This window comes from Rhagoletis zephyria, unplaced genomic scaffold, assembly GCF_001687245.7.
Source record: "Rhagoletis zephyria isolate East Lansing unplaced genomic scaffold, Rhagoletis_zephyria_1.1 Rzeph_scaffold_00061, whole genome shotgun sequence".
Taxonomy (NCBI): domain Eukaryota; kingdom Metazoa; phylum Arthropoda; class Insecta; order Diptera; family Tephritidae; genus Rhagoletis; species Rhagoletis zephyria.
This window is the reverse complement of record NW_016157145.1, coordinates 173775-200582: the sequence shown is the minus strand read 5'-3', so window position 1 is coordinate 200582 and position 26808 is coordinate 173775. Positions and strand designations below refer to the sequence as shown.

The 26808-nt window shown below is 35.3% G+C and overlaps 1 protein-coding gene across 4 annotated transcripts in view; it reads left to right on the top strand.

The window, feature by feature from the left end:
• The window catches only part of LOC108370239 (estradiol 17-beta-dehydrogenase 2), a 54191-nt gene that overhangs the window by 25903 nt on the left and 1480 nt on the right, over positions 1–26808 (top strand). The window contains exon 1 of one of the 4 annotated variants that reach the window (XM_017625542.1): positions 12920–13949. The exons of the other annotated variants lie outside the window; for them this stretch is intronic. Coding sequence (XP_017481031.1) covers positions 13921–13949 — 29 coding nt within the window. The 5' untranslated portion in view covers positions 12920–13920. Of the gene's footprint in view, positions 1–12919; positions 13950–26808 lie in introns of those variants that run through there. 4 annotated transcript variants of the gene reach the window in all.

The window sequence follows — 26808 nt, the reverse complement described above, 5'->3', positions numbered from 1 at the left end:
ACAAACCTTCTAAACTATAAAGCACATTTTAACAACTGGTTTGCTATAAAATAAGTCGCTTCTTCACCCTTTAGTGGTACTCAGAAAGCGTTGTGCACTTTATCTAGAGTTAAGGCTTTCTTCACTCGCAATATGGCCGGCTAAATGACTTTAGACCATAGAGGTCGATTTTTTTCATTCTTTGGGAGACTAAAATGAAAAACAGTCTCCTTTACTGGTTATTTTCCACATAGCGAAGGATTTTCTCAGCCTTTGGCATCACTAATCGGTTTTATATAGCATTCACGCGGGGAAACATTGGTAGTGTACTCCACTTAAAATTTGGCCCGACTAGAAAAAACGCACACCACAAAATGAAGGAGAAGCTCGGCCAAATACTTAGCAAAAGTGTAAGCGCAAAATATTGTTACACAAATGGAGGGACCTACAGTTTTACACCGCCTGTGAACGGCAAATGGCTTTTATGAGAAGCTTTTTATAGCTGAAGTACACTCAGAGGTTTGAGATTGACAGCCGAGGCGCGACCGCTTTTTTATAACAAAAGATGTATATTATAATATATGTAGATGTAGCCCGAAGCAGGTATCGAACCCGGGCCCTACAGTGCAGTAGTACGCACCTCTAACCACTCAGCCGCAACGGCCGCCCTCTTTACCTCTTTTATTCGTTTTAATTTTTTGATTCCTAAACTATACTTCTCGTCGATTTTCATTGAACAGCAACCGACTGCTTTTCTTTGCTTCTCCGCAGGAGTCTTTTTTTCGGACAAAGTACCATATTTTTTCTTTTTATTTCTTTTATTTCGCTTTTATATAGAGATGTATTCGTAAAATACGTTTGTAAATGTCTGCATACCTAAATAGCACCAGCATTTAGCGCTTGAGATTTCTCTTTTTAACACCTTTCGACACGAAATCCGACTGAGGCATTTAAAATCGCAAATTTTTTGCTAACAACATTTTCGAAACGAAAAACATGAAAATCAATTGACTTGCATTCCAATTAGTTTTTTTTTATAAATTACAGCAAATTTTTTACGACAATTTTACGATGGAAAGCGCGCAATTTATGTACAGTTAGCTGCTGGCAGTGCAGGTTGCAGCCTGCGGGCATACAGCTTCTCCAACTGGCAACAGCTAACAGCATTTTTTTCGTATGTTGCAAGTGCAGCGAAGCTAAACAAAAATTTTACTGCAATTAATATTTCTCTAATTGCTTGCAAAGTCTTAGCGTTTTTGTTGTTGTTGTATTTTACTAAAAGTATATGTTGCTTATAGTTTGTATTGCTGCCGCCGCCAGTGCCGTTACACACGTGAATCGCCACGCACCATTCAACACTGAAAATTGTTCCACTTTCGACTCATTGCGATTCGATTTCGTTTGAGTTAGCAATTTATTTTGTGTTTGTGTATTTGTTTACTTATTATTGCAAAAATAAATTAGCTATAATGCATAAAAATAAGTAGCAAAATAATGCATTACAGTTTCAGTTTTGTTTTTTTACAACTGCAATGCATCTGAGCGCAATACCGTTATTCGTTTACCACTTTTGCTTTAGTACGCGTACTTAACTGTTATCTTTTGTGCCGTTGTTCGTTGCAAATATCGATCAGTGGCTCTTCCCAATGAAAATTGTAGCAATCAATTCCACTTAAGCGCAATTGAGAGTCGACGGCTGTTGTGCCCTCGCTGCGACTCAACGCTTGCTTAGATTTATAAGTACGACGTAACTCGTGAGCGCATCTTTCACTTTCCTCCTCGTTTGCTGTAATAAAAATAAAAGACAAACGCACAACAGATTGACTTTCTTTTGCAAGTTCTCTATATTTTTACTGGTTTGGTGCGAACGCTTTTCAATTTCATTGAATAAACATCGACGTGACGCGCCAAAAATTTTCACTAAACAATACTGGTTGGTAGCGGGAGTAATCGCGCTGGGGTTCGCGTTCAAATTTACAAACAAGTCTAGCAAATTTCACAGCAAAAATTTACTAACATTTGTTCAGTCGCATATGTATGTACATATGTATTTGCGGCTCCTTCGCAACATGTTGACTCAACACAAAGCCCATCGAACGTGAACAGCTGCTGCTGCTGCCATGCTGCCACACACAGCTACCAATAAATTGCAGCTACAATTGCGCATAACTAAAGATTGCCAATTGTTGACTGGCTGTCGAACCGCTTGCTGTGACACACGAAACATTGCTACACGCTGTAGGTACAATAAATAACTTTAGAAAAATGCCATAAAGTAGCGAAGGCAATTAGATTGATTGGTACGAGCTGTAATTACCTGCATACATACATATGTAGATATATGTATAAATATTTAAATACATATGTACGCTTACAACTCGCAATATTAATTTTTCAGCAATAAAACAAATAAAATGCAGCGCTGTGTAATATTACCTTTTCTTAACATTTCACAACACTAACACACTATGCAAGCCTGCTGACATTTTGCCAGTTGTCAGCTGCAGGCAAAATACGAAATATGCATATAAAGAAAATGTGCTTGCAATTACAAAGTGTCGTTTGTTTTGGTATTTTTTCTTTTATTTCAATTGTTTGCAACATTTATTGTGCAAATAGCTATTGAAATTACTGCAAATAGCCAACATGGTAAGAATTCAATTGTTGTGTTATTGCCAGTGGCGGTGTAGGTGGCGTGGGTGTTGTGCGTTGAATTTGTACGTGGCGCTGGCGACTTTGCATGCGGACTGACAATTGCAAGTTGACCCAAATTCTTGTGTCGCTTGAAATATCTTGGCAATTGACAGAAACGCATTGTGATTACTTGCGATCAGGATAAGGTGGTGTGCGTAAACGTGTATGAATAAAAGAAATAAAAAGAAAAAATGTGAAAATAAGATAATTGGTGGTAATGTTGGCCTCGGAAACAGCATCGATCTGTTCAAATGGCGCAAGATAGTAGCCAAGCTTGAATCCTCTTTCGAAGATGCAAATTTCTCTACACCATGCTTTTAAAACAGAATCAATGTAGATTTGCAGGAGGCTTCAAATCAAATATTGAGGATATGAAATTATAGGGAAATCTTACCCCTAGCGCAGAGACGAAGAAGACAACTGATTTATTCAATTGATCTGTGTTTGTGTGTACTTATAATTTTATGTGTGGTGTTTATCTGGCTACGAGGTGCTTGCAGACCGCGAAAGGGCTAGAAATTTTGAAAAGCATTCAGGCTTTGTGGTAGGACTATAGAACAGATCACCATTGAAGAGATATAAGTGGTGTCAAAGGCCTCTAGTGCTGCTGGAGTGTCACTGCAGAATCGCCATATATCTAGTCCACTACTTTTGGTATCGAGGTGCCAATATCTACGATTAAAAACCCGTTAATATTGTACCTTAAGCGTAAAAGCATCCTGAGTTAGCCTCCAGATGCCAGAAACTCCAGTTCTATTTTAAATCTTGGAGTCGTTAGTATACACAAATTTTGAACAAGCCTCCCTAAAGTAGTATTTCGTTTCCTCTTCCACTTTTTTGTCCTTTCTCTGTCTTTCCGTCTTCTGCATCCAACTTCAACATATAATGACCTGTCAAAAATGAAAATTCCAATTGCTCGGCGCTAGCGCTGCGTTATTGTGGGATGCTTCATACAAGTTGTATGGACATGAGAATTTTTGGCAGTTCCTTGGCGCTTAACGCGCCAATTTAGGGATGGAAGTTAAGCGGCTAAAACCAAACCAGAAGAAGATGTGCATTCCTTCCTGCGCTACCTACCATTAGGAGGAAATGTCATTGAAAAGGTTGTCCCTTATCCTTTGAATCCTTAGTTGTAAATCAAAATATTTTATAGTACTAGCGTGCCACCTATTTATTAACTTACTTCATCTTTGTATACTTTGCTAATTTCTTTCAATCCACACCCATCCCAATTTGGATAATTACTATTTATCGAACCTTAACTTCGGTGAAGTTATCATTAAAGCAAATGTGTTGTTTTGTGCTTTTATTCAAAACTCCATTAAATGCTTACAACAGCGCTAAAAAGTCGATCAAAAGAGAGCGAAAAAATTACTTTTACGTTTTTATTTCATTTTGTAATAGTTTATTAGAAAGTCTGCTAATGAACTCCCTCCCAGGCGCTTAATGATCAATGGTTAATTAAGTTTTCGAAAATTATTGACAAAAGAAATCCTACGAAAATACGGAAAAATTAGTAAACTTTACTTAAATAAGTTAAAAAATGCAAAAACCAAAAATAAAACAAACCCAATTTCCCCAAGGCAAGTTACACTAAAAACAGCAAATTGTTTATGTTTTTATGATTAGTTAATTATATAACACGGCGTAACGTCATTAAGTCCAACAATCAAGGAAACAATGCACAAAAGTGTCAACAAACTGCAAACACAAAGAAATTGAAGACAAAAAAGAAGTAAACATTAAAATAAACTAAAAATTAATGCAGACACAACTAACAACTCAGCTGCTGCAGACAATAAACCAAATAACATACGAACGAACATCATAAAATGTCAAATCTCAACAGCCCGCCAACAATAGACTAAAAACCGCAGATTTGTTAGACATTCCCACCGTAAGCGACGCGGGAACGCGATGTTCGCGTTTAACCGGCGCCGACGCGTTTAAATTATTATTAAAATACAAAAGCATGAAAATTAAATCTCATGTTGTTGTCTAATAAAAAATCAAACAACTCTGCAAAAAAATCACAATAATGGACAATGAATTGCAGACACAAAATTTAAAAATTATGCGGATTCAAGTCGTGGATCTGGCGACCCAGCAACGGTGTTAACAATAATCATAAAACGAATAATCTCCGCAGGTGTGGGGTAGCCACGCGATGTAGGCAGCGTACGCTTCCCAACTTGGCTAGGCACCAGGTAATGGGCGTGAATGATTTGTTAAACAGAGAATTGTTTATACAAAAAATGTAAATTGCTTAATTTGGCAAATTGGCTAAGAAGTGCGCTGAGCGCGTGGAGAATTTATGTACTTAAAATTTTATGTAACTCCATTTCTTGAGCCTTGGGACTAACACACGGATATCGTAATAGCCATATAGCACACTATAACAAATTATTATATAAGCTAGTTGAGAACTATAAATCGCACAAAGCGAACGAAATACTAGACACGAAAAAATGTATTTCGAACTTTTGAGGACAGAGTGACTGACATTGTAGTTTCAAAAAAGCACTACCAAAATATATTCCGCGGGTGGAGCCTTTCAAAGCAAGCTACAGATTAGCTATATATCAGCACAAAGTTAAAGCTCTATTTGATTTGTTTGAACTAGACTATATTTATGACTTTCATTGGGAGCGATTTAAAATTGGCTCGCGAGAATTTTCGTCCTATGAACTTTAGCTTTCTCCCAAATGGGTGTTTGTTCGCTCTTCAGAGGATACGTGTATATCCGGACGTATTGAGCTGCTTGAACCGTACGCAAAGCAATCACTTCTGGGCACTCCCTGGTGAATGACAGCTAAAAGCTTTTCCTGCTTACGTGGAGCTCTGCTCATGGAACCATCCTCTTACGAATGGACAGAAATACCCCAGCTCTAAAATGCGGGTCGCGATACTGGTACCAGAGGAAGAGGAATGCCTCGTCTACCATGGAAATACCAGGTGGAAAAGGACGTGACTCCAATTGGAATTTCCAATTTGCGTCAGTGGCGCAGATGAGAAACGACAAAGAAGACGCGCGGCGATCATTCTGCGCTGATCAGTCTTGTTTTTACTTTCAGATTTTGTTTTCAATTCACTCTAGGCGCTATCCCACAGAGCTATCGCTGGCTTTGTGCATCGAAAAGGTTCTTTCCGCCTTCTCTTTTATTCCCACCCGAATTGCTTTCATTAACGCTTAAAATGTACTCACGATGGAAGTCACTTTGAAGATTATACAAAAATCGAAAACTCCTACTCGAATGTCGAATGTCACCGCATAAATTGTCGAGTGCACTGAACTTCTGCGCATACATTATGCTTCATGAATAGCGTCGTGTCGTGCGCCATAGTGTGGCGCACAACAACATTGTAAGGCAACTCTCGCCTCAGGTGTAGGTGTATTTGGGATTGCGAACGCAACAAACGTTTAGAGCGCGCACGCCAAGCATGATTGCCGTAGCAGCTCGTTGCTGAGTGAATGCGGTGGGGCAGACAAAATTTACATTTTTAAAGCGCTTTTGTTGTTTTTATTTGCTGAATGCGCAGCTTAAGTCTTTATGACTTTTATGGCGTATTTTGAACTTGAAACGGCTTTTTCGCATTGCATTCAAGATGACTTCCTTTTGTTGTGCGAGATATTGTTGCATTGTTGTGCTGTTGCGCGGAGTTTTCCTCACCTTGAGTTTTGCAGTGAAAAACTATTTGCTGACTGACAATCGCAATGCATTGCCGGCTAATGAAACACCGCCCGTAATAATTTGATTGAAGACAATGAGTGGCATGGCACTGAATGGAAATTCGTAAAAGCCTATTGTATTGTTGGTAGAAGTGCGCGGCATTCGTGCGTGTGGCATGAGCTGATTGTCAGCTTTTATCGCGCGTTTTTTATTGGCGGCAATTAAGATGCTGGCGATAAGCGGCGCGCAAATACTGTAAATTAACAGCAACTTCATAAACAATATTTGTTTAATATGAATTGTATTAAAAGCCATAATTTTAGCAGTCAACGCGTTGTTAGTTGGTGCGCTAATTCTTCAACAGCAGCCGCAGTCTCTTGTGAGTCGTTTTTTTTCTCTTTTTGCTTGAGTCTCCAATTCTGCTATTGTTGTTACAACTAGCTATTGCTGCTGCTTCTCACAAAACAATTTTTTTCTTTTCATTTCTTTTATTTGATTTGTTTTTCCCTCTGCGTATTTCCCGTTGCTTGTTGCTACACCGTTTGTCTAATGTCATGATCAGCGCGAAATGCGTTCACTGCTCTTGAAAATGTGCATATTTATGCTAGTGTCGCGTCGTTTGCGCAATCGCATAACCGGAAAGTGACGCCATTACATTTAATTTTCAGTTCCGTTTAAGTCGCGAGCCATTTATATTTATTACATAGCGTGTTTGAAGATGTAAGTTTTTTTTTGTATATTCGTCTTCCAAGTGGATTGACAGTCACTTCCAAGTGTATTTCTAAGGTTGTTATTTTTTTCTTTGTATTCGTCGCTAACCTAAAACAATGGGCTATGCTTGATGTTGCAATCGCCGCGCGCTATCTGATTGAAATTGCAAATTTGTCAACGCCGCCAACAAAACAATGCATTCGCGCGCGGTCAATGACGTTTTTCTTACGTCTGTTATTATTATGTATATTATTGTTTTTCCTAAGCATATTACTTATGGCAAAATTTATGCCATTTTCACACCATCTGTCGTTTGCTTTAATCTGTGCTCGAAAATTTGCCTAAAGCTAAGCTAGCTTTACGCGGTGAAACGCCTCATTTTGACAGCTGCCTCAATGCGACAAATGCAAATGAGGTCGACTGCGCTGCCCCAAAGCTCTAAATCCAATACAACTGAAATATGTATGTACATATAAACGTTCTGGAAAAAAAGTATATTTGTGTCCAAGGCATTGTCTTATGTTTAACACATTTTTCGCTTGACTTTGACAAGAAGGTGGGCTATTGTTCTATGGTAACGTTTAAAGCGTTAGCTGTGTGCGCTGTGATATAATGGCGTGCTTTAGGGACAATTGCTGTCATTCTCAGTTAGCGTGTATAAGCGAAAAATTTGTGTTAATTGATGGAGGAATGAATACTTCAATTGTTTCTAAATATGCTTTAGTAGCTGGCATTACTTTTGAGTGCTTTTGTGATTTGCACTGAAATGTTTCTTAGTGCTGCGTTCATAAGTTTATGACGAATAGAGTATTTCGGCTTTTGAGAACATAACAGGTAACGTTTCATCTTTTAAACTAAAAGCATGTTCATATTATAGTTCGTAAATTATAAGCAAATCAAGCTGAAATCAAGTTATTCCGCTTTGTAAAATTTGTCAATAAATTATATGGAAATTATATAATTTATCATATCTGAACGCACTTGATTTATGTGAAGTAGTTTGATCGAAACTCAGTAGTTTATGCTGTAATATGAACATATGTAGTTTAAGTTTAATTTGATTTGGAATTTGATTTTTATACGAATAGCAATATATAATCACTTAAAAGAGCCTGTTGAATGAGATATTATGGATTTTTGTGTAAATAAATCCACAATAGTCATGAGTTGAAAAACTTTTTATGTTGTACCCCCGTTTTTGGGTTTTCGAGATGCGATTTTCTATTGAGTATATTTATTTTACACTGAACTATTGGCCATAAGAAAGTAAAGTTTGAAGCAACGCCTAACTATTCCGGCACAGATGCAGGCTTGGCCCGGCTTCATGGCAGAACCTGGTGGGAACTGGCAAAGTATTGTATTAATTTGAGGATAAAATGATAGAAATATAAGGGAGACCACTTTTAACTGGGCACCAAAAACGGTATCTGTAATCTTGAACTGAAGGACATCCACTTTAGTTAATATGTCCTAATCTAAAGTCTAACAGTCTTTAGTAACAGCCATTTTTCAGTCGTTCATTGAACTCGCCAAAAGCGCATGCTCCACTGCGGTGAACGCAGCCTTACATATATGTATACTACTCAGTTATATTTTCAATGAAGTTGGTTCATTACCTGCATAAGAGTTATGATTCGTCGATAATTCGAAAAAATCCGACTTAATTTCACCTCATCAATGAACAGCTCAGACAAATATATGTACATATGTATGTACATGTGTATGCATGTATTTATGCAAGTAGAAAAATGTCATTGCTGAATAGCAGAGGAATGCAATGTGATCGACAATTTCGAAATTAAAGCACGTACAAAGCTGGTATGTATGTTGTATTTGAAAAACCATAGTTGTTGTTTGGCTGTACTGCCAAGGAAATTTCTCTTTTTCAGGCGAGCAAACAAAGCCACAATTTTTGAGATGTATGCATGCAAATAGAGTAGCATAAGCGTAAAAAATCAAATACCAAAGAAAAATACAAACATATCTGTGCCATTCAATTAAAGTAGCCTAAGTCGGGTTAGGCGCTTTTACCTTAAAAAGTAACATTTTATTGCGTGCCTCAAATAATATTTAACGTTTAACTAGCTATAGGTGTAGTTCAGGATGCCCTTTTAATAGAAGTTAAAAAAAAATATAAAAAATTTTCTAGGTAAACTGACGATTTTTTAATTTAAAGTCAAAACTTCTAAAGTCACTTAAGCTACTTTAATTGAACGGCACAGATATGTATGTATGTATGCACTTAAGTAAATTTTTTCTTTTTATTTACTTACTATATTTTTTTTTTATTAGTGGCAGCTGCCATTTATGCAAATGTTAGCCAATACTACGTGCTCGACACCAAAAAGGCCTCAGACGTTAGACAAGCAGGTGAATACGAATAAATACAAACATATTTATGTATGCACCCAGAGTATAGCACTTTAGTCATTGCCAATCAGGCAAACATTTTGATTTACATACGCACATACATACATATGTAGTATGACCACGTTAGCAGTAAAAGGCATGATAGCGCACTTTTGTGGTGTTTGCGCGTCATTTTCCTTTATTTTTAGTTGTTTGCGTGTTTACAAAAAAAAAAAAAAAAAACAAAGAAGTAAATCAGTACATATGAACGCAACGAAAAAAATCACAAGCGTGTTGAGTAAATGCAAGATGTCTGTTGTGCGAATGTGTACAGGTTATGGCGGTAAACATTTGCTAAAATGCAATCCACGCATGCGCACGCAATTTGGTAAACAGCTATAGCTGTTAGTTATTTGTTTTTTGATTCGCCGTTTTTTGTTTGATTTGAAATTTATAGCACTTTTTAAGCCGATTTTTACATTTGAAACTAGATTTGCTGTAAAATTTGTTTTTACTTACTAACAGAATATTTTAATACATATAAATTTACGCAATAAACAGTTTTTCTTCGTTGAATTTTATTTATTTTTTAATTTAGCCTTTAGCTTACCGCTAAGCTCCATCGAATTTGGCCATTCACTTCCACCACATTCATGTTAAGCACCAAACTTGTAATTATTTCAACATCAATTAATTATAGCCAAAATTAGGTATAAAGTGTCGTAATGACAGGTGTAACACTGTGTGAGTGTTTGTGTGCGTACGAGTTTTATGCTGCACTAAGTATGTATATGCAAATATATGTAATTTACTTAATTCAACCCAGGAAAAAAACATTTTAAGTGATGAATAATTTTTTATCATTTCATTTGCTACGAGTGGAGTATGCGAAGTTATTTTATATATTTTTTTTTTCAAAAAATGGGCTGGCTCGAAATTGGGTTTAGACCCATAGTTTCTTAGGCAAAGTTGCACAGTATGATCGTTTTCCGCCTATGCGATTTTCCGTCTTTCAGATCCCCTACAAATCGACCCGCTCTAATGTAAATAAATATTATTTTCTTCATTGTTTTGTTTATTTATTTTATTTTTTGTACTTTATTTTGTTTTTTTATTTTATTTTTTTTTGTAAACACTTTGTCGCCAATTCAATTTAGTGTTGTAGTAAATTCACACTATAGATTTGCAGCTATTAAATACATACATAGTTAAAAGATAACAAATCACGGCAAAGTGGCTGTCAATGACTGTGTAAAATACCATTGATTATTATTACGATACGAGTTCATTTTCCCATACAAAATTGTTGTGAGCGTTATTTTATGATAATAAAAAAAATTGTTGGGCATAGTACATGAGCCGTTTATTTTAGAGTGGAACATGTAATTTTCTACTTCTTGGGCTTAAATGGTATTAACTTTTAACTGAGTGCATCTGTAAATCGTTCTACCGTGATAAACTAATGACACAACTTTTTACTTTTGGTTGATGAAGTTGAATGAATAACAGACGCGTTTAGATACAGGTAAATGATCACTGAAGTCAAATGTCATGAAATGACTTAAGTCGCTTTCAAAATAAACGCCGCGCATAACAGTTATACGCACATTAACAGCACCATCATATTCTTTAGATTTTATTTTTAAATTGTATTACTTCAATGTCACATTGTCCTAAATCACTGCTTAAATGGCACTTCAAAATATGTGATTCTAAATTCTCAAAAGCACAAAGGCTATAAATATTTATGCCACTTAAAGTTATTAACATTTCAATGGCTTACATATTTAAGTCATATGTATTTATGTACAATATACAAACGTAATCATATTTTAACATACATACATACATACATATTTTGCCTTTTGCCCCTGATGAACTCATCCGCTTGAACATTAACATTTTTTGTAATTTGTTTACAAAACACTGGGATTATTTAAATTTAACACATTTTTGTCGCTTTTGACTTTCTATTGTATTTTGTTTATGTCATCGCCGCCTACACCTGAGCGTAAATGGCTTTATGATCGCTTCAAAATAGCCGGCTTTGGCCACTTGTGGCTGGGAATCGCATGAAATATCTTTTACAAATACGTTTTAAGTGGCACTTTGCGCAACTTGATAGCTTATTTTTCGCTAATATCCATGTATGTATATACAAATTTATTAATTTAGCTTGCATAAACTAATTTTGCGCAGCAGAAGAAAGTATGCAATCAATTTTTAGCGAGTTGCCGGCAACGGCCATTTTGTGAGCCTCAGAGGTTATGTTTGCAATTGATACTAGAAAGCTTGAAGGAAAAACTTACCCGACTATTTTTGCTGCTTTTTGGGTAGAAAAATTCTTTTGAAGCTGTTAATAATGCAGTTAAAAGCACAGGTACAAGGAGCGTGCATTTTTGGCATCAGACTTTCGTGCACTTGCGGCTTGCAGGTCTTTACATACACACACACACACATCACTTATATTTATACATGTTTTATTGCATACACTTACATGCTCTTTTTACTTGTTAGCACACTTGCATATTCTAACTATTACTTCACACTTTTATTATAAAATTTTATCTAAAATTTTTGACTTCACACTTCGGTTTTACGCGCCACAAACAGGACATGGAAGCAGTAGTAAACAGCTGTTTGTCAAATTTCATTGTGAGCGGATACGGCGCAGTGTTGCATTTCCGTTTAATAAAAAGGAAACATTTGTGCATGACTTTAGATATTAATTTGCTTTAAAAATATTTGCTATAGAAATAAACTTTAGGTAAATGAAAGTATGCACTTACATATGTATATTAGATACAACTGAAAATCTTAATGGAAACGAAGGTACGTTTGTCAAATTGCATCGTGAGCGAATATGACACAGTGTTGCTTTTCCGTTTGGAATAGCACTACAAATAAGTAAAATTAATAAAAAAAAAAATAGCGCAATAAAATTAAACTAAAAAATTAGTTCTTGAAACTTATCAATTTAATTTTTTCTAAACTTCCGCCGCAGTCAAAATCAACAACACAAGCGCAAAAAGAAACGCGTAAGCGGAAGTATAAACAAGGATGCAGTAAGGTGCTTGTCATGTTAATTGTGAATGGTCAGTAGGCAATCTTGCTCTTCCGCTCAGCAATAATTTCTACTTTGCATGAGTGTGAATATATTTTTTCGGAAGAATTTCGCTCTTCTCTGCTTAGTTGTTTTCAATTTTATGGCGAAAAATAGTTAAACTTCACTTCCAGCTTATTTTTCAAATTGCGTAAGGTGCTGTTACTAGCGAATTTAGATTTTCGCCGCAGTCCTTCTGAATGTCAAAATTATGTGTTTTTTGTAAACAAGGCGAATTCATATTACCACAAACACATCATCTTGACATTCAGAAGGACGGCGGCGAAAATCTAAATTCCCTAGTAACACCACCTTTTATAAATTCGCCTTGATACGAACGGATGTGGAAGTGATGGTGGCGAAACAGCTGTTTCTCACATTCTATTGTACATAGTACATCCGTGGTGTCCCGCTTCCGTGCAGCAAAAATTGTTGCACATTAGTAATTGGTGCATTTTAACAAAATAAACAATATTTTACCGTGTGTGTGTGTGTGTGTATATATATTTAATTACATTTAATACTCTTTTGCAATATTCCTAAGCAACCTGCTTGCTGTAGACACAGAATATTCCCACATATATAATCATAAATTGCGTTATAATTGCATGCAGTGGTTCTTGATAATACTTGCAAACAATTTTACATAAAGTAAAAAACTGGTTGCAGCAAAAAATATGAATCAAAAACCGGATTACTTAAAAATTAGTGAATGGAATTTGGCAAGTGGCCAGTGGTAGCAGTGGCGGCGCATTTTGGGGCTAAATTAGCGTTTGCATGCAAGCAAAGTAAAAACACACACAACTGATAGCAGCAGCTAACTAGTAAGTTAAACATTTTGGCGAAAAAATGCAAAGCAAATACATATTGCAACCACCGCCCCATTCGCACAGGCCAACCAACACGCAAGGCGTTAAACTTGGTCATAAAACCCAACCGCTGGTGGCTGGTGGCCGCTGACTGACGAAAAACGCTGGCGTTTATGGTTATGATTGCTAGTGTATGTTGAACGCCGCAGCGGATTGAGCAACGCTCACTCACTCACTTGCCTAGTGGACGGAATGACTTAATGAGCAGCACAGCGTGCAGTGACCATCGGTAAAACAAATGGAAAAAAGTGTGAAGCAAATAAACGCAAATGAAGCGTTGCGGTCTAATTTGCAATAGTGTAAAAGTGAAATTTCAAAGACTTTTTTGTGGCTGCAATGCCGCACGCTTCGGTGACTAATTTGCGAAATATTATTATACTCCGTTTTAACTGCTTTTTATACAAACATATGCATGCACAGTTGATTTGTTGTTTTTGCGTGGCATTTGGTTAACGCTTTTCATGCTCAAGTGTAACATGGCATATATACCATAAATTTGTGTTGCAACACATTATGGCGAGAAAAATAGTTTCCAACAGGCGGCATGCAAAGGAAGAAAGAAAATCGCCTTTGGTAAGCTTGAAAAATATTTTTGCATTTTATGGATATTTAAATACATACATACATAAGTATATTTTTTTTTTAAATTTGATTGTTAATTGAGCGCTAATTGCTTTTCGACTGTAGATGACTTTTAGCTGTTGGTTTACAGGTAAATTGGAAAACCTAGTTTGCGTGTGTGTGTGTGGGCAACTGCTTAGTCCATTGCCAGCTGCATTGCGGTGTTAAGCTTGCTGATTACGTAAATTGTTTCTTTGTTTTTTGCTCCATCGCTTTTATGATTTTTTTGTAGTATTTACTTTAATTCCCGCTTTGGTGACACTTACCCAAACAATGCTGCTTATATGTAGTTATGTATGTACGTATGTAAACATCGCTTGACAATCCAATCTTGATTTGAGTTGCCAGCGTTGCATGGCCGCCACCACCGCTAACGCTAACAAGCCATTATAAAAAATCAGCCAATTATTTTCGCAAACGCAACAGCGCATCCAGTTTTGGTTGTTTACAATTGTGCGCTTGCGCAGCGAGTATTTGACTGAGTTTGACTGCGTTTGCTTCGAAACTGCTGCGCTGCAGTTGTTGCGTTGCTAGCGGAAATGCGCGCGCCTAGTGACCGTTATGGCTGTTTTTGCTTGCTGCATATGCACATATGTACATATTTATGTACAAAATAATTATGGCGTGAAGACTTTAAAAAGCAACCCGCTCAGCCGTAGCGGTGGTTTGTGATGCGTTTTTTGCCGCCGGCTGTTTTTCTATTTCTGTTCCTCTGAGTTATGTATACGCCACGTAGTGCGTAGTGTGTTGGTTGAAGGGAAAAGGCTGGATTAGTTGCATAAATTCTTAAGAGGGAAATATAAAAACATAAATTGTGAAACAAAAATAAAAGCACCGTTGCAATGCGGCTACTAAAAAAAAATTAAAAACATAAATAATTTTTCTTGTTTTTAATTTTAATGTTAATATTTTCAAAACTTACCATAAAATAATCATGAAGGCAAAAGTTTTTCGTTTAAAAAATTTTCAAAACTGTTAAATTTACTACTAATTAATATTGTCTTCTATTAAATATATATGCACCTATGTACGTACGTATGTATGTATATATGTGTATGTGTACATTAGGGTGCCTCATAAAGTAGTTGCTAGTTTTCCACCCGAATTATTAAATTTACATACATATATTCTAAGATTTCTGCCAAAATATTAAAAAAAAAATATGAAGATTTATGCGAGCAATACCGCGTTCCGCTGATAAAATTTGACAAATAACACTTATTTGAAAATTTTAAAATTTTTTAGGGAAGGTTCCAATTTTAAGACATTTTTTTGGCAAAATACCTGAGTTTCCCAGCATGATTTCTGTACAATAAAAAATTTGTGGTTAAACAAATTATAAAAAATTAATATTTTTATACCCGAGCGCACTTGTGCACAAGGGTATATTAATTTTGTTCACATAACGGTTGTTTGTAACAGCCAAAACGAATCGAGATAGATATAGACAAATGTATACATAAATGATCAGTTTATTGCTTCAATTAAATCCAAAAAAATCGAGGATTCAAACTATATACAACATATAGAAAAATTCCAAAAATTTTCGTCTAAATTTCGAATTTTTTACTCTGAATTTTTAGAACAATTTAAGGTATGGAGTTTAAAGCCCATACTATTTGAATATAGCCAACAATGTGCTGCTTAAAATTTCCGTTGATTTTTTATTTTTTTTTCATTAATAAAAAATGGCGTTGATTTATTTTTTTTTTGCGAACAATCATAGTGCGTAATTACATACCTGTAAATTTTTTCTTTATATTTAAATAATCATTTAAAATATTTAGACAATCAAAAGCTCCTCGGGATTCCAGTAAAATTCCAGTAAAATGGAGCGCGATATGTTCGCCTTATATCGATATACATTTATACGTATGTAATTATATAAAAAGTATGCAAAGAAATTTATAATATATTTAAAGATAACTACGAAAAATAAATCGGGAACGGAAAGTTCATCAAAAATCTACCAAAATGAGAAAAAATTTACCTGTTTACCAACCCAAATTTTTTGTACCAATTTTGGTAACAATTTACCAAAGTGGCAACCCTAGGACGCTAATTTACTCAAAATTGATACACCTCGGCTTACCATCTAGCGGAAGGTTTCGGAAGGGTGAAAAAACATATATTTAATACTTGCGCCGGGTATTTAATGTTCGGCTCCGCCCGAACTTAGACTTTCTTACTTGTTAAATTTATTTTTTAACAATATCTAGCAAATTTGCAACATTTCCTAAAATTTTGTCTAAATAAAAATAAATTTTTCTCGCAGGACTAACAGTTATCGAGATAAAAATTCGCATAAAAGGCGTTTCTTACAGATTTAAAATTTTCATTGCGCACATATTGCAATATCAAAAATAATTTGCAAAATAATTCTGAATTTTTTTTCTAAATTTCAATATTTCTCTTTATATCAGAAAAAGCATGCGCATATTTAAATTAGTATTTATTAAAAAAAAACTTGTATGCTTCTAAAAAAACGAGGTCACATTTGCGCCACTAACTCACGCATGCGCACAGATTATTACGTTCAGATCAACTTAATCCCCAATGACCCCATTACACATTAATTCCATAAAACGCTTACAAACGGGATGTGCTCACAATGGTTAACACTGTATTGCTAATTTAATTCACACATTCAAAGCGCGTCGCTGCAGCGCAGGCCCATGCGCAGCTTTCAAATCTAACAAGAAGTAGTACATATATTCCTTATAAATAATCCACATCCGCATTTTGTCTAAGTTGAGTTCGCTGTACCGCCGCAGCGGTGGCAGTGCAACGCTTTGCAATCAGTGTCATGCATCAACGTTAAAATGTTGCTGGACCCAACTACAACACGCCGACGCCAGTACTTTTCAAGTGCAAATGTTGTGTACGTGCCTCCTAGACATTGCTTGTCATATCATTTCTTTCAGTCCAAGTCGCGTACTTTCTACTCACTTTTGTTGTTGTTGTGGCTGTAAATTTCTTACTTACATCTGCCATTCGCGGTATTTACGCACTCAGCTGTGTAAAATGGGCAATGCAATACAAAATTGCAGTCGATTGAAATTTACGCACGTACCTACTCCAAGAAAAAGAGAATACTATTTAGCTTTAATGTGGCTGTATGATTGTGTGTGAGTGAATAATACTTCTTAATATGTAAGACATGACTTTATAAGCGCATAGACCGTTGGTACTGGGCTACGTAGTGGTACCTCCAATGTATGTAAATGGCATAGAAATGTGTGACATTTAGAGCGTCCAAATGGCCTACATTTGGTTGATGTAAAGAATACAAGGTGAATGAGTGAATGCCATTGTCGGATGAGTGTCTACTTAATGTACATATATACATATACATATGTATGTAATATTATTTAAAATTGTTAAGAAATTTTAATATACAAAGTACATATGTATGTAAGTAGCGTACTGGAGGTAGGTTATGTATTAACGTCGACATATGTAGTACTTTTTGACCCTGTAACCTCTGAATATACCCTAAACCAACAATGATTTATCATCTAATGGATATCGCTTTTTGATATTATTGGCTCAAGAAAGGCATCTAAAATCGCTCTCTCCCTTAGAGGCCCAATAGACGACACAATTAATTGCACCAATTTAACTGCGTTCAGTTCAGTTGTGCCTAGGTATTAAGTAGTTTGACTCATATTCAACGGTTTCTCGCTAAAAGGCATATATCTTTGATCGAAGGGTGCTATAGATAAATTTCTCGTCGACATTAATTTGGTTGTAGAAATTGGCAGCCAAGCTAACATCATAGAAGATTTTTCAAAACGGCGAAAAAATATGTCGTCGAAGGAGTTCTTCTGAAACCCTCTTTAACCTATGGCCGACCTATTCCGCATTAAAGCTGGGCAAAATATGATCTACATACCATGTGGTAATTAGTCAGGCGTATCGTGAAAAGGTCTTGTCATGTTAGGCCAAGGAAGCTTTGCTATTCTGGTATGTATGTCAAGCTATAGCTTACTAACTAAAACTTGCATAAAATAAATAAATAATACAGCAACTCGGCAAACGTGCACTTATGTATGCAAACGTTAGCGCCCCAGTTTCCGGCGCTTATCTTGGCAGCGCTGCAAAAGCCTTTGCACACTTTAACAGACTGTCATATAGACGCCTCTATGTAGAAAAATCATTCAGTAGACGAAAGAAGACTGACCATGTACTTAGTCCTGGAAGCGTATTTCGACCTCCAAATTTTAGCTTATATCTTTATTTTTACATTCAATCCGCAACCGTAAACCTATCAATTTCAATTCTTCGATCTCCGTCTGAGTTTTGGTCTACACAAAACGCATTTACTCAAACAAAGTTTCCTAATTTTAATAAAATGCGCAGTTTTGCAATCATTTGTTGCCTTTATTAAAGCAATACCATTCTCCACTGTATTTTGATATACGACAAGCCACCTGCTCTCTGCCATTCTTAGCTATAAAAACCTTGATAAACACTAGTCAAAAATTCGAAATACATATGTACATACATATATCTGTCTATCCATGCGTATGTGGAATTGCCTTTAAAGATAAAACTGCGCAATAATGGTTTTCATAAATTTTTTTTTTTTGGATTTTGCGAGTGTAACGAATTTTTAAAATGTTCTTTGTCAAGTAGTAGTAGCTTGTATCCGAATCAGGTAGTAGCAGCTCAATTAAATTGGTTAATTTCATTTCGTTGCTGTTGATTTAATTAATACCAAATTCGCTCACCGCAAAGAAAAATCTGAAAAATAAAACAAGTCAATTAAGAAATTATTTTGCAATATATCACTCAAATACATTGGTTGCCAATTACAAATGCGGTTTTGTTGCTGGCATTGCTCGAATTGTGGTTGAATTCTTTTTTTTACTTTTTTTTTAAAATTTTTTTACTATTTTTAGCTACAATTTCTGCGCTTTTTATTAGGCTGGTGTGAACTTTTGTTTTGATCCCCTTTAATTCTTTTGGTATAGCAAGGGACCTTGTACTATGACAAACAAGCTGTAATAAGCATCGAGCTTAATTGAAAGTAGTTATTCGGTGTCAATGGATAATCAATTGTTTATGAGTGGTCGGCATAAAAGCCAAAAAGCGACAGCATTTCTAGATCCACATACATGTATCTTCAGTTTTTCTTCTTCACTCATCGCCTTTGTTGTTTACCTCCAGAGTCAGTTTATCATTCTGCATAAGTAATTACTAGGTATTTCATAAATTTGTTTCCATCAGTGTAAACTATTTTGCCCTCTTTGTGACACTTGTTGCTGCAATTATTTTTTATTATCTTGTTTTGCTTATTAAAATCTTCGCTGGTAATTTCAAGTTTTTTTTTTTTTTAAATTTGTAATTAGCAATCATTTTTTTCTCATAGCTTAACCAGTAATCAGCGTAATTTTACATTAGCCATTAAGCGCTTAGCATTTTATGTTTTCATTTTGTCTCGGTGTTACGAGTACTTAATTAATGGTGTTTGAGCCAATCCGTCTTTATACTGCTTGTGAGCTAGGCTGAATTTAGTTAGTTTTATATTTTATTTTGTGCAATTTTGAATTTCAAGCAGGAGTAAATTTTTTAGTTTTTTAGATTTTTATTTTTTGAAAAATTGTATTTAAAATTTCGTGCAGTTCTACAATTTTTGTGTTTTTCAGTTCTTGTAATTTTATTTTATTTTTGTAAATTTTAGTTTTCTAACGTTTTTGTTTCGTAATTTTTTATTTAGTTAAATTTAAATTTTTTTGTATATTAATGTTTTATATTTATTGAATTTTGTAAATTTTAGAAATTGTTATCATTAACTTCTATATTTTATTTTTTTTTATGTGCGATTTTATCTTGTTACTTAATTTTAAAAAATTTTTATTCTTGCTGAAATCCTTTACACTTTCGTAAGTTCCAGATTTTTTAAATTTTTAATGTTCATTTCGGGATTCTTGTGTTTCGTTTTTTATTTAATTTAAATTTTATGGGATTACAATTTCCTGCGATTTAAAATCTTGTAAATTTTGTAATCTTTATTTTCTATATTTTTTATTTAATTTTTGTATTTATTTTTTTATTTATTAGCTACAAAGGCCATAAAGTCAATATATTTTAAACCTTGTAACTATGTATATACCATGCAATTTCAGTTTTGAATTTGTTGGTAAATATCTAGTTTTTCGATTTTTATGTTTGTATATGTTTCGATATTTTTGAAACATCGAAAATATCGGTTAAAAATTTGGTGTTTGCCATCAATGTTTCAAGGATGTTTTAAACGTCGTCTTTAGTGTGTGCTCCCAAAATTTTTTGACTTTTCATAAATTTTATTACTCATTCGTAGGAGGAGCATTCAGGAACTCCGAGTTTATATCGATGTTTTTCTGGCGATGTATTCTAGCATCGATATTAATTTGCATCCCTACTTTTAATGGTTATTTTCGTTAAATTTTTTTAATTTGTAGTTTTTATATTTTTCTCTTATAATTTTTTGGCTTTTGTATATACTTTCCAATTTAACTTTTTCGTCATATCGAACTGTTTTAAATTTTTAGTTTTGATCTTTTTAATTTTTATGCTTTTTAAATTTTTGCAAATATTTACCTTTTGCTTCATTATCTTCTGCTTAATTTTAATTTCTTAATTTTTCATAACATCTCGTAATATCGTATTACATACCCTGCAACTTTAATTTTTTATTTGTTTTTATTTTTTAATAGTTTTCTGATTTTTAGATCATTATAGTTATTTTTATTTTAATGGTAAAGGCTTTTGATAAGTATTTTCTTTAAAAACCCTGCAACTTTTATTTTTGGAATTTTTTCGAATTTTTCAATAGCAGTCAGTTTTTTATATGCATTAGTATAATTTTTGGTTTAATTTAAATGGGTAATAATTTTGATAATTATTTCTTTTTAATTGTGTTGAATTTGTGGTTTTTATATTTTATATGCTCTCATAACTTCGATTCTCTTATAATTTTTGGTTATTGTACTTATCAATTTAATTTTTTCGTCATATCGAACTGTTTTAAATTTGAATGTTTGTGCTTTTAAATTTTTATGCTTTTTAAATTTTTGTAATATTTTTCTTTTTGCAATTTAAAATTTTTGATGGCTATGTTTATTAAGTTACTAGCCTTACATTTTTTATAATTTCGTTTTTTTATTTAAATTTTTTTTTAAATTTTTGGATAATATTTTATTTTTAAACGTAAATTTTTTTTTTAAGTTTTATTTTTTTTATGTCTAAAAATGTTGACGACTACACTTTTCACATCTTGCTCGCAAAATAAAACTTTAAAACATTTTGAGTTTTTTGTATTTCTTAATATATTTTTGTAATTTTTTATTTTTTATTAGCTTTAAATTTTTAATTAAGATTTTTTTTTTATTTATGTGTATGCATATACATACATATTTTATTTTTAATAATTTTAAGATTTGTTTATTTTAACCTTTTTGAAATTATAAAATTTTTTATTTTGAGGTTTTGATAAATGTTTAGCTGGATTTAAATTTACAAATAGTTATAAAGCTCAAGTCAAAGATGATTTTTTTAAAACTATAATTTTTTGCATCTTTTTAATGCTTTTTTAGTTTTGATTTTTATGTAATTTCCTTCTTTTTAAGTTCCAAAATATTACGGTTTCTTATGTACATCGTTAGTTTTTGTTGTACAATGTACACTTCAATTTAAAAATTAGTCAACGCCTGTTACGGCATTTTCAACTTATTGTGAGCCACTTGACCAACTTTTGTATTAGCCAAAAATAATTTAAAAAAAAATATAATCAGTTAAATTGTTTATTTAAGAGCTAAAGCATTCTTTCTATATACATACAAACATACATATTGTACATATGTACATAGTACAAATTATTTCTCATTCATTAATTTTTCCATAAAAATCTGCTGGTTGGCTTCAAGTGTCCGCACCACTACCAGCAGCTGGTGCCACCAGATTTATTACTCAAGTACTGATCATTCACTTGTCGCTTTTGTCCGGCGCTTTTTTTTATTGCTTCCACTTATCTTGCTTGTCATTTATGTCCGATCGACATTTGCTCTACAACAACAACATTAAACAAGTTGTTGGCAGCTGCTGGCGCGGGTTAAGTTCAATGCGATCAACTATGTACATATGTATGTATGTTGGTATGTAGTAAACAAACGTCTGAAACTTAATTCACCTGTCATAAAAAGCGATTTCGAAAATGGCTTAATTGGATTTTTCTTAAATTTTTATTAGTGGCTGCATACCTTTATCCACACACATGCACCACAAACATTCTGCTTATTAGATATCTTTTTACAAGCTTTTATTTAATTTTTTTTTTAGCTTAACGCCCGCTTTTTAAGCCTTTCACTTTTGCTTTTTTTAATTCTTTTGTTTATTTTTTCTAACTAAATATTTTTATTTCTACTCCAGCACGCAAGGCGATCTGGACGTGTGATAGTTTATTCCACATTCTATGGCATTTAATGCCGGTGCGGTAGCAGCAATTGGCTTTGCGTGTAGCAAATTGGAAAACAAATTATAAACCATTCCGCACACACATAATTTTTTGTTTTAATAAATTTGCTATTTCGTGCGTGTTCTGGTTTAAACTGGAAATGAAAATTAGTTTGTCTTTCATTTATAAATCATTTTTAATTTGTATGTAGCTTTCCATTTTCACTACAAATATTAATTTAACAGACATGTATAGCTTCTAAAGCTGAAGAAGAAACCAACCAAAATTTAAACTACCTCTTCCTTCACTAAATAGAATCCGTTTACCCTCTGTACCATGTGAACTTTATTCTTTTGTCAGAGAGCGCTTGCATCAGATGACTTTCTCTCCTGAAAACTGAAGACAAACCATCTTCCAAGTTATCTAATGACGGTGACACAAAGAACCTAATTTTAATGGGAAAAGAAACTTTCGCAGCAGGTTGGGGAGGAAGTCACGACACGAAAGATTCTGCGGCCTCTTATCTGAAGGAACTTGTCTGTAAAATACAACAAGTGAATCCAAGAGGTGTAGCTCGTCGAAGAGTCTCTTCCGCAGCCTGCATTTTCGGCTTCAAAGATCTTGCTTGAATAAGATTGGTACTCCACAAAAGTATCCTCATTTATTTTAGTGGCAGATATCAAGGAATGTTCTAAAAAGAGGCAGTCGCATCAGTCCAACGCTTACTTGATGGCAATGTAATAGGCTTGTTGGAACGGCTGTGACTAAGGTTTTACTAAGTGCCCACGTAGATACAGTAAAGCCTAGTAAAGAGATTGGCTCATATTTCAGCCTTCCAACTAGTGCCGCATAATCTGGTGGCGTAGCAGGAATGATACCTCTTAATCCTCCCTCCTAAGTAGTCACCATAGAAATAATTTGAAGCTACTACATTGGCGAAGTTTTTTTTTTGTTTTTGGCCAAACTTAGCGATCCTCAGACTTCTTTTGATAATATCATGGTTTAGTTCGAGTTTTCGTTGTTGTAACAGTACTTATGTCTCAAACCAACAAGCGTCCAGAGCTGTGCTGTAGAGCCGACCATCTTGAGTTCAGTAAAAAGACACTGAGCTGCCTCTCAGAGGGCTGATGTCCGTTCAGGGCTCGCAAATGCAAAGAGCTTCAGAGAAAATATTGACTTGGTCCCACTTTAAATCCAAACGGCTGTGACAGTGAGGATCCCCGTGGAATTCAATTGGTATGTGACCTTTCAAAACACCAATCAAAAATTGACAGCTGTGGTTTTGTGAGATTTACAACGCCTGTGATCCACTCTTTGTCACAAAGAAGTTGTAGCTGCAAATTTGGGCACATAGATCGCTAAGTGGACATGGGACATATGTATCTATTCAAGAGTAGTTCAAACTTCTTTGACGTTGAGGCCCACTTGAGGAAACTCTTTCTAGCCAATTCATCATTCGGTAATTATCAGACCAACACCCCCCTACCAACTTTGAGCTCACCGCGTGGAAGCCCGACGTCCTGATAACCGCTAGGCCAGATCAATGTTTAAATACCACCGTTCTTGTAAAATACTCCTTTGCCCCAAGTAACTTCGTGCCATCCGTGATATGTTCCACTGAGCTCCGTTTCGTTCTCTCACACGCTGTAATATTTTCGAGGCTCCAGCTCTGAAAGTATTCAACTCAGAACCCGCTGCTGATAACATAGGAATAGGGAGGCCCCTACTGCGATGGAAAGACCAGGTGGAGAAGGACTTTGCTTTACTTGGCATTTCCAATTGGCGTCAGTTGGCACAGAAGAGGAACGCCTGGCGTGCTTTTTTTGGACTCAGCGTCAAATAAGAAGAAGGAGTTGAGGGTGCACTTTTTTGACCTCGGTTGATGCCTATAACAGGGAGATATTTTTCTGTTATTAAATAAGATTATGCAATAAATAAAAAAATTTTTAGTAAAAGCGGAGTGTTACAAAAATTATAAAAAGTGCGGTTAGGCAATCCGACTAGTTAAATAACAAAAAAAAAAAATGTGCGCTTTAATTAAACAAGTATTACAAGTGCGTAGGAAAAAAAACAGAGCAAAAAACCAACAACACTTCACCACCACTTCACTTCAAAAAAAAAAAAAAACAAAAAATGAAATATTATGGCCCGACCCACTTGAAGGTCTTAAACCGCCTACAACCCAGCCATTGCATGCAGCTACAGTTAGTTGGAGTTGGTTGATGCCAAAGCTGCATCATTCGCTGCAATGCTCCACTTGTGGCCAGCGACGTGTGACATGCTTTTTCCATGCGGACGGTCAGTGAGCGTGCGAAGGTGGACAGAGAAGAGAGGCGGTGCTGTAGAAGGCAGCAGCACATAGGGTCCAGCGAATTTGCATCAAATCCATTTCGCTCCAGCTTTTTCACGTGTTTTATGATTTATTGCAACTACAAAGCGGCTGAATTAATTGCCTCCGCACCTTCTCCTTTTACCTTTCCACAGAGGGCGAGTGTGTGTGTGTGTGTGTGTGTGTGTGCGAGTGGTTGTTTGATAAGCCTTTCACTCTGTGCTGCGGTTTGCGTAGTGCTGCTGCAGCAATTCAAGAGCCTCACTTTTACAACAACAAACTTTTCACTTGCAATACCGCAAGTACCTACAATGTAAGCAAGACAAACAAAAACAAATACAAAGATTTAATTGCAAATCTTTTTTTTTTTTATTTGTGCTTCGCTGGCCCGTAGTGGTGGTGATTAAAAACACTTGAATACTTCGCAATTATTATTCCTCTCCATCCAGCTTATCTAATCGCATAATTCTAGTACATTTTACACTGCAGCCGGACAGCCCGCCGTCCTAGCCTACTCGCTTCTGCATTGAGTATGTAAAACACGTCTGTTAGCTGCATTAAATGGGTCTGTTGTTCCCCGGCGAGGTGGTCACTTGGTTTGGGCCGTCCGTCTGCCGCTTACCGGTTGGGATTTTAATGAGTTTTGCCTTAATTGTAGGAACATAAATTTTTAATAGATACTCATTCAGTGTGGCTGGTAAAGAGTAGCAAGCGCTAGCTAAATGCAGGAAATGCAGAGGCGGAAGTAGCAAGTTTTTGGTTACATTGCAAACCTGTTCAAAACCATTGCAAATTGTGGAATAAGGATGGGGAGGAGGAGATGGAAATGTAATTGAATTGACCTAAATTATTTTCAGGCTTCCGGGAATGGGATGGGATAGGAGCAAAAAGACTTGCAGGTAAATTGCTACGGAATGATACTCCGTTGGATTTCAAGGCTGACATTATTATTGGTGTTAACAATAATAATAATAATATTTTTAGGTTTACACTTTTGCTAATTATTTGGCCGAGCTTCTCCTCCAATTTGTGGCGTGCGTTTTAATGTTGTTACTCAAATGGGTGGACCTACAGTTTGACGCCGCCTCCGAACTGCAAATGGATTTTATGAGAAGTTTTTTCATGGCAGAAATACACTCGGAGGGTTGCCATTGCCCGCCGAGGATTAGAAAAAAACTTTTACTAATTTATGAACATAGATGTTGCTCGAACGAGGGATCGAACCCAGGTCCAGCAGAGTGGCAGTACGTATCTCTAACCACTAAGCCCAAATAAGCAAAGTGCTGTACTTTTTCGAAATTATAACTGTCTGAGTCGATAATTGGTACTCGTCTAAAACACTGGAAACGTGCCTTCCAATTTGGTTTCTAGTTTCCCAAACTCGGGCCAAACATGTAGTCTGACGAATCCTTGCGTACTGAAACCTACTATTAGCTTCAGACCGTTATCGATCGTTCCGTCTTGGCGCCATTTATTTTCCGATGCTGGCTTCAAAGACCCCTTTCATACTTGACCGGGAATTGAAATCGCTCTATCGTGTTGGGGCAGCGCTCGTACCTGCGCTCTGAGTGCTCATAAAAGTGGGGTGATTGCTCACCATCTCGTTCACTTTCATGGGGTTAAATCGCTTTGAGGGGGATTAGGTAATGTAACTTGTTAGCCGGGCTGAAACTTGTTGTCGAGGGTGAGTCTCTCTCCCAACACAAATACGAAATCGAAATCGGCGTCCTGGTTTCGTTTAAAGAGAACGCTAGTTTTCAACTAGAACCGGTTTATAAATAAAGTAGACTGATGCTGTTCTTTTTTTTTATTTAGGATTTTACCCATTTATTTTTAGCACCAAATACCAACTACACTTGATTAAATATTTCTGGCATGAAATTAAAAACCCGGCAACATTTTTATTTAGTCACCGTGAAGCAAACCACCTTGAATAAGCGGCAAAGCCTTCAGACTGCTGAAAATGGCCCATTGACCTTCTGCGCCCTTTTGAGCCATGCTATAAAATTTCAAGTGCCTGCTGCACAAGTTTTTGTTTTTTTTTT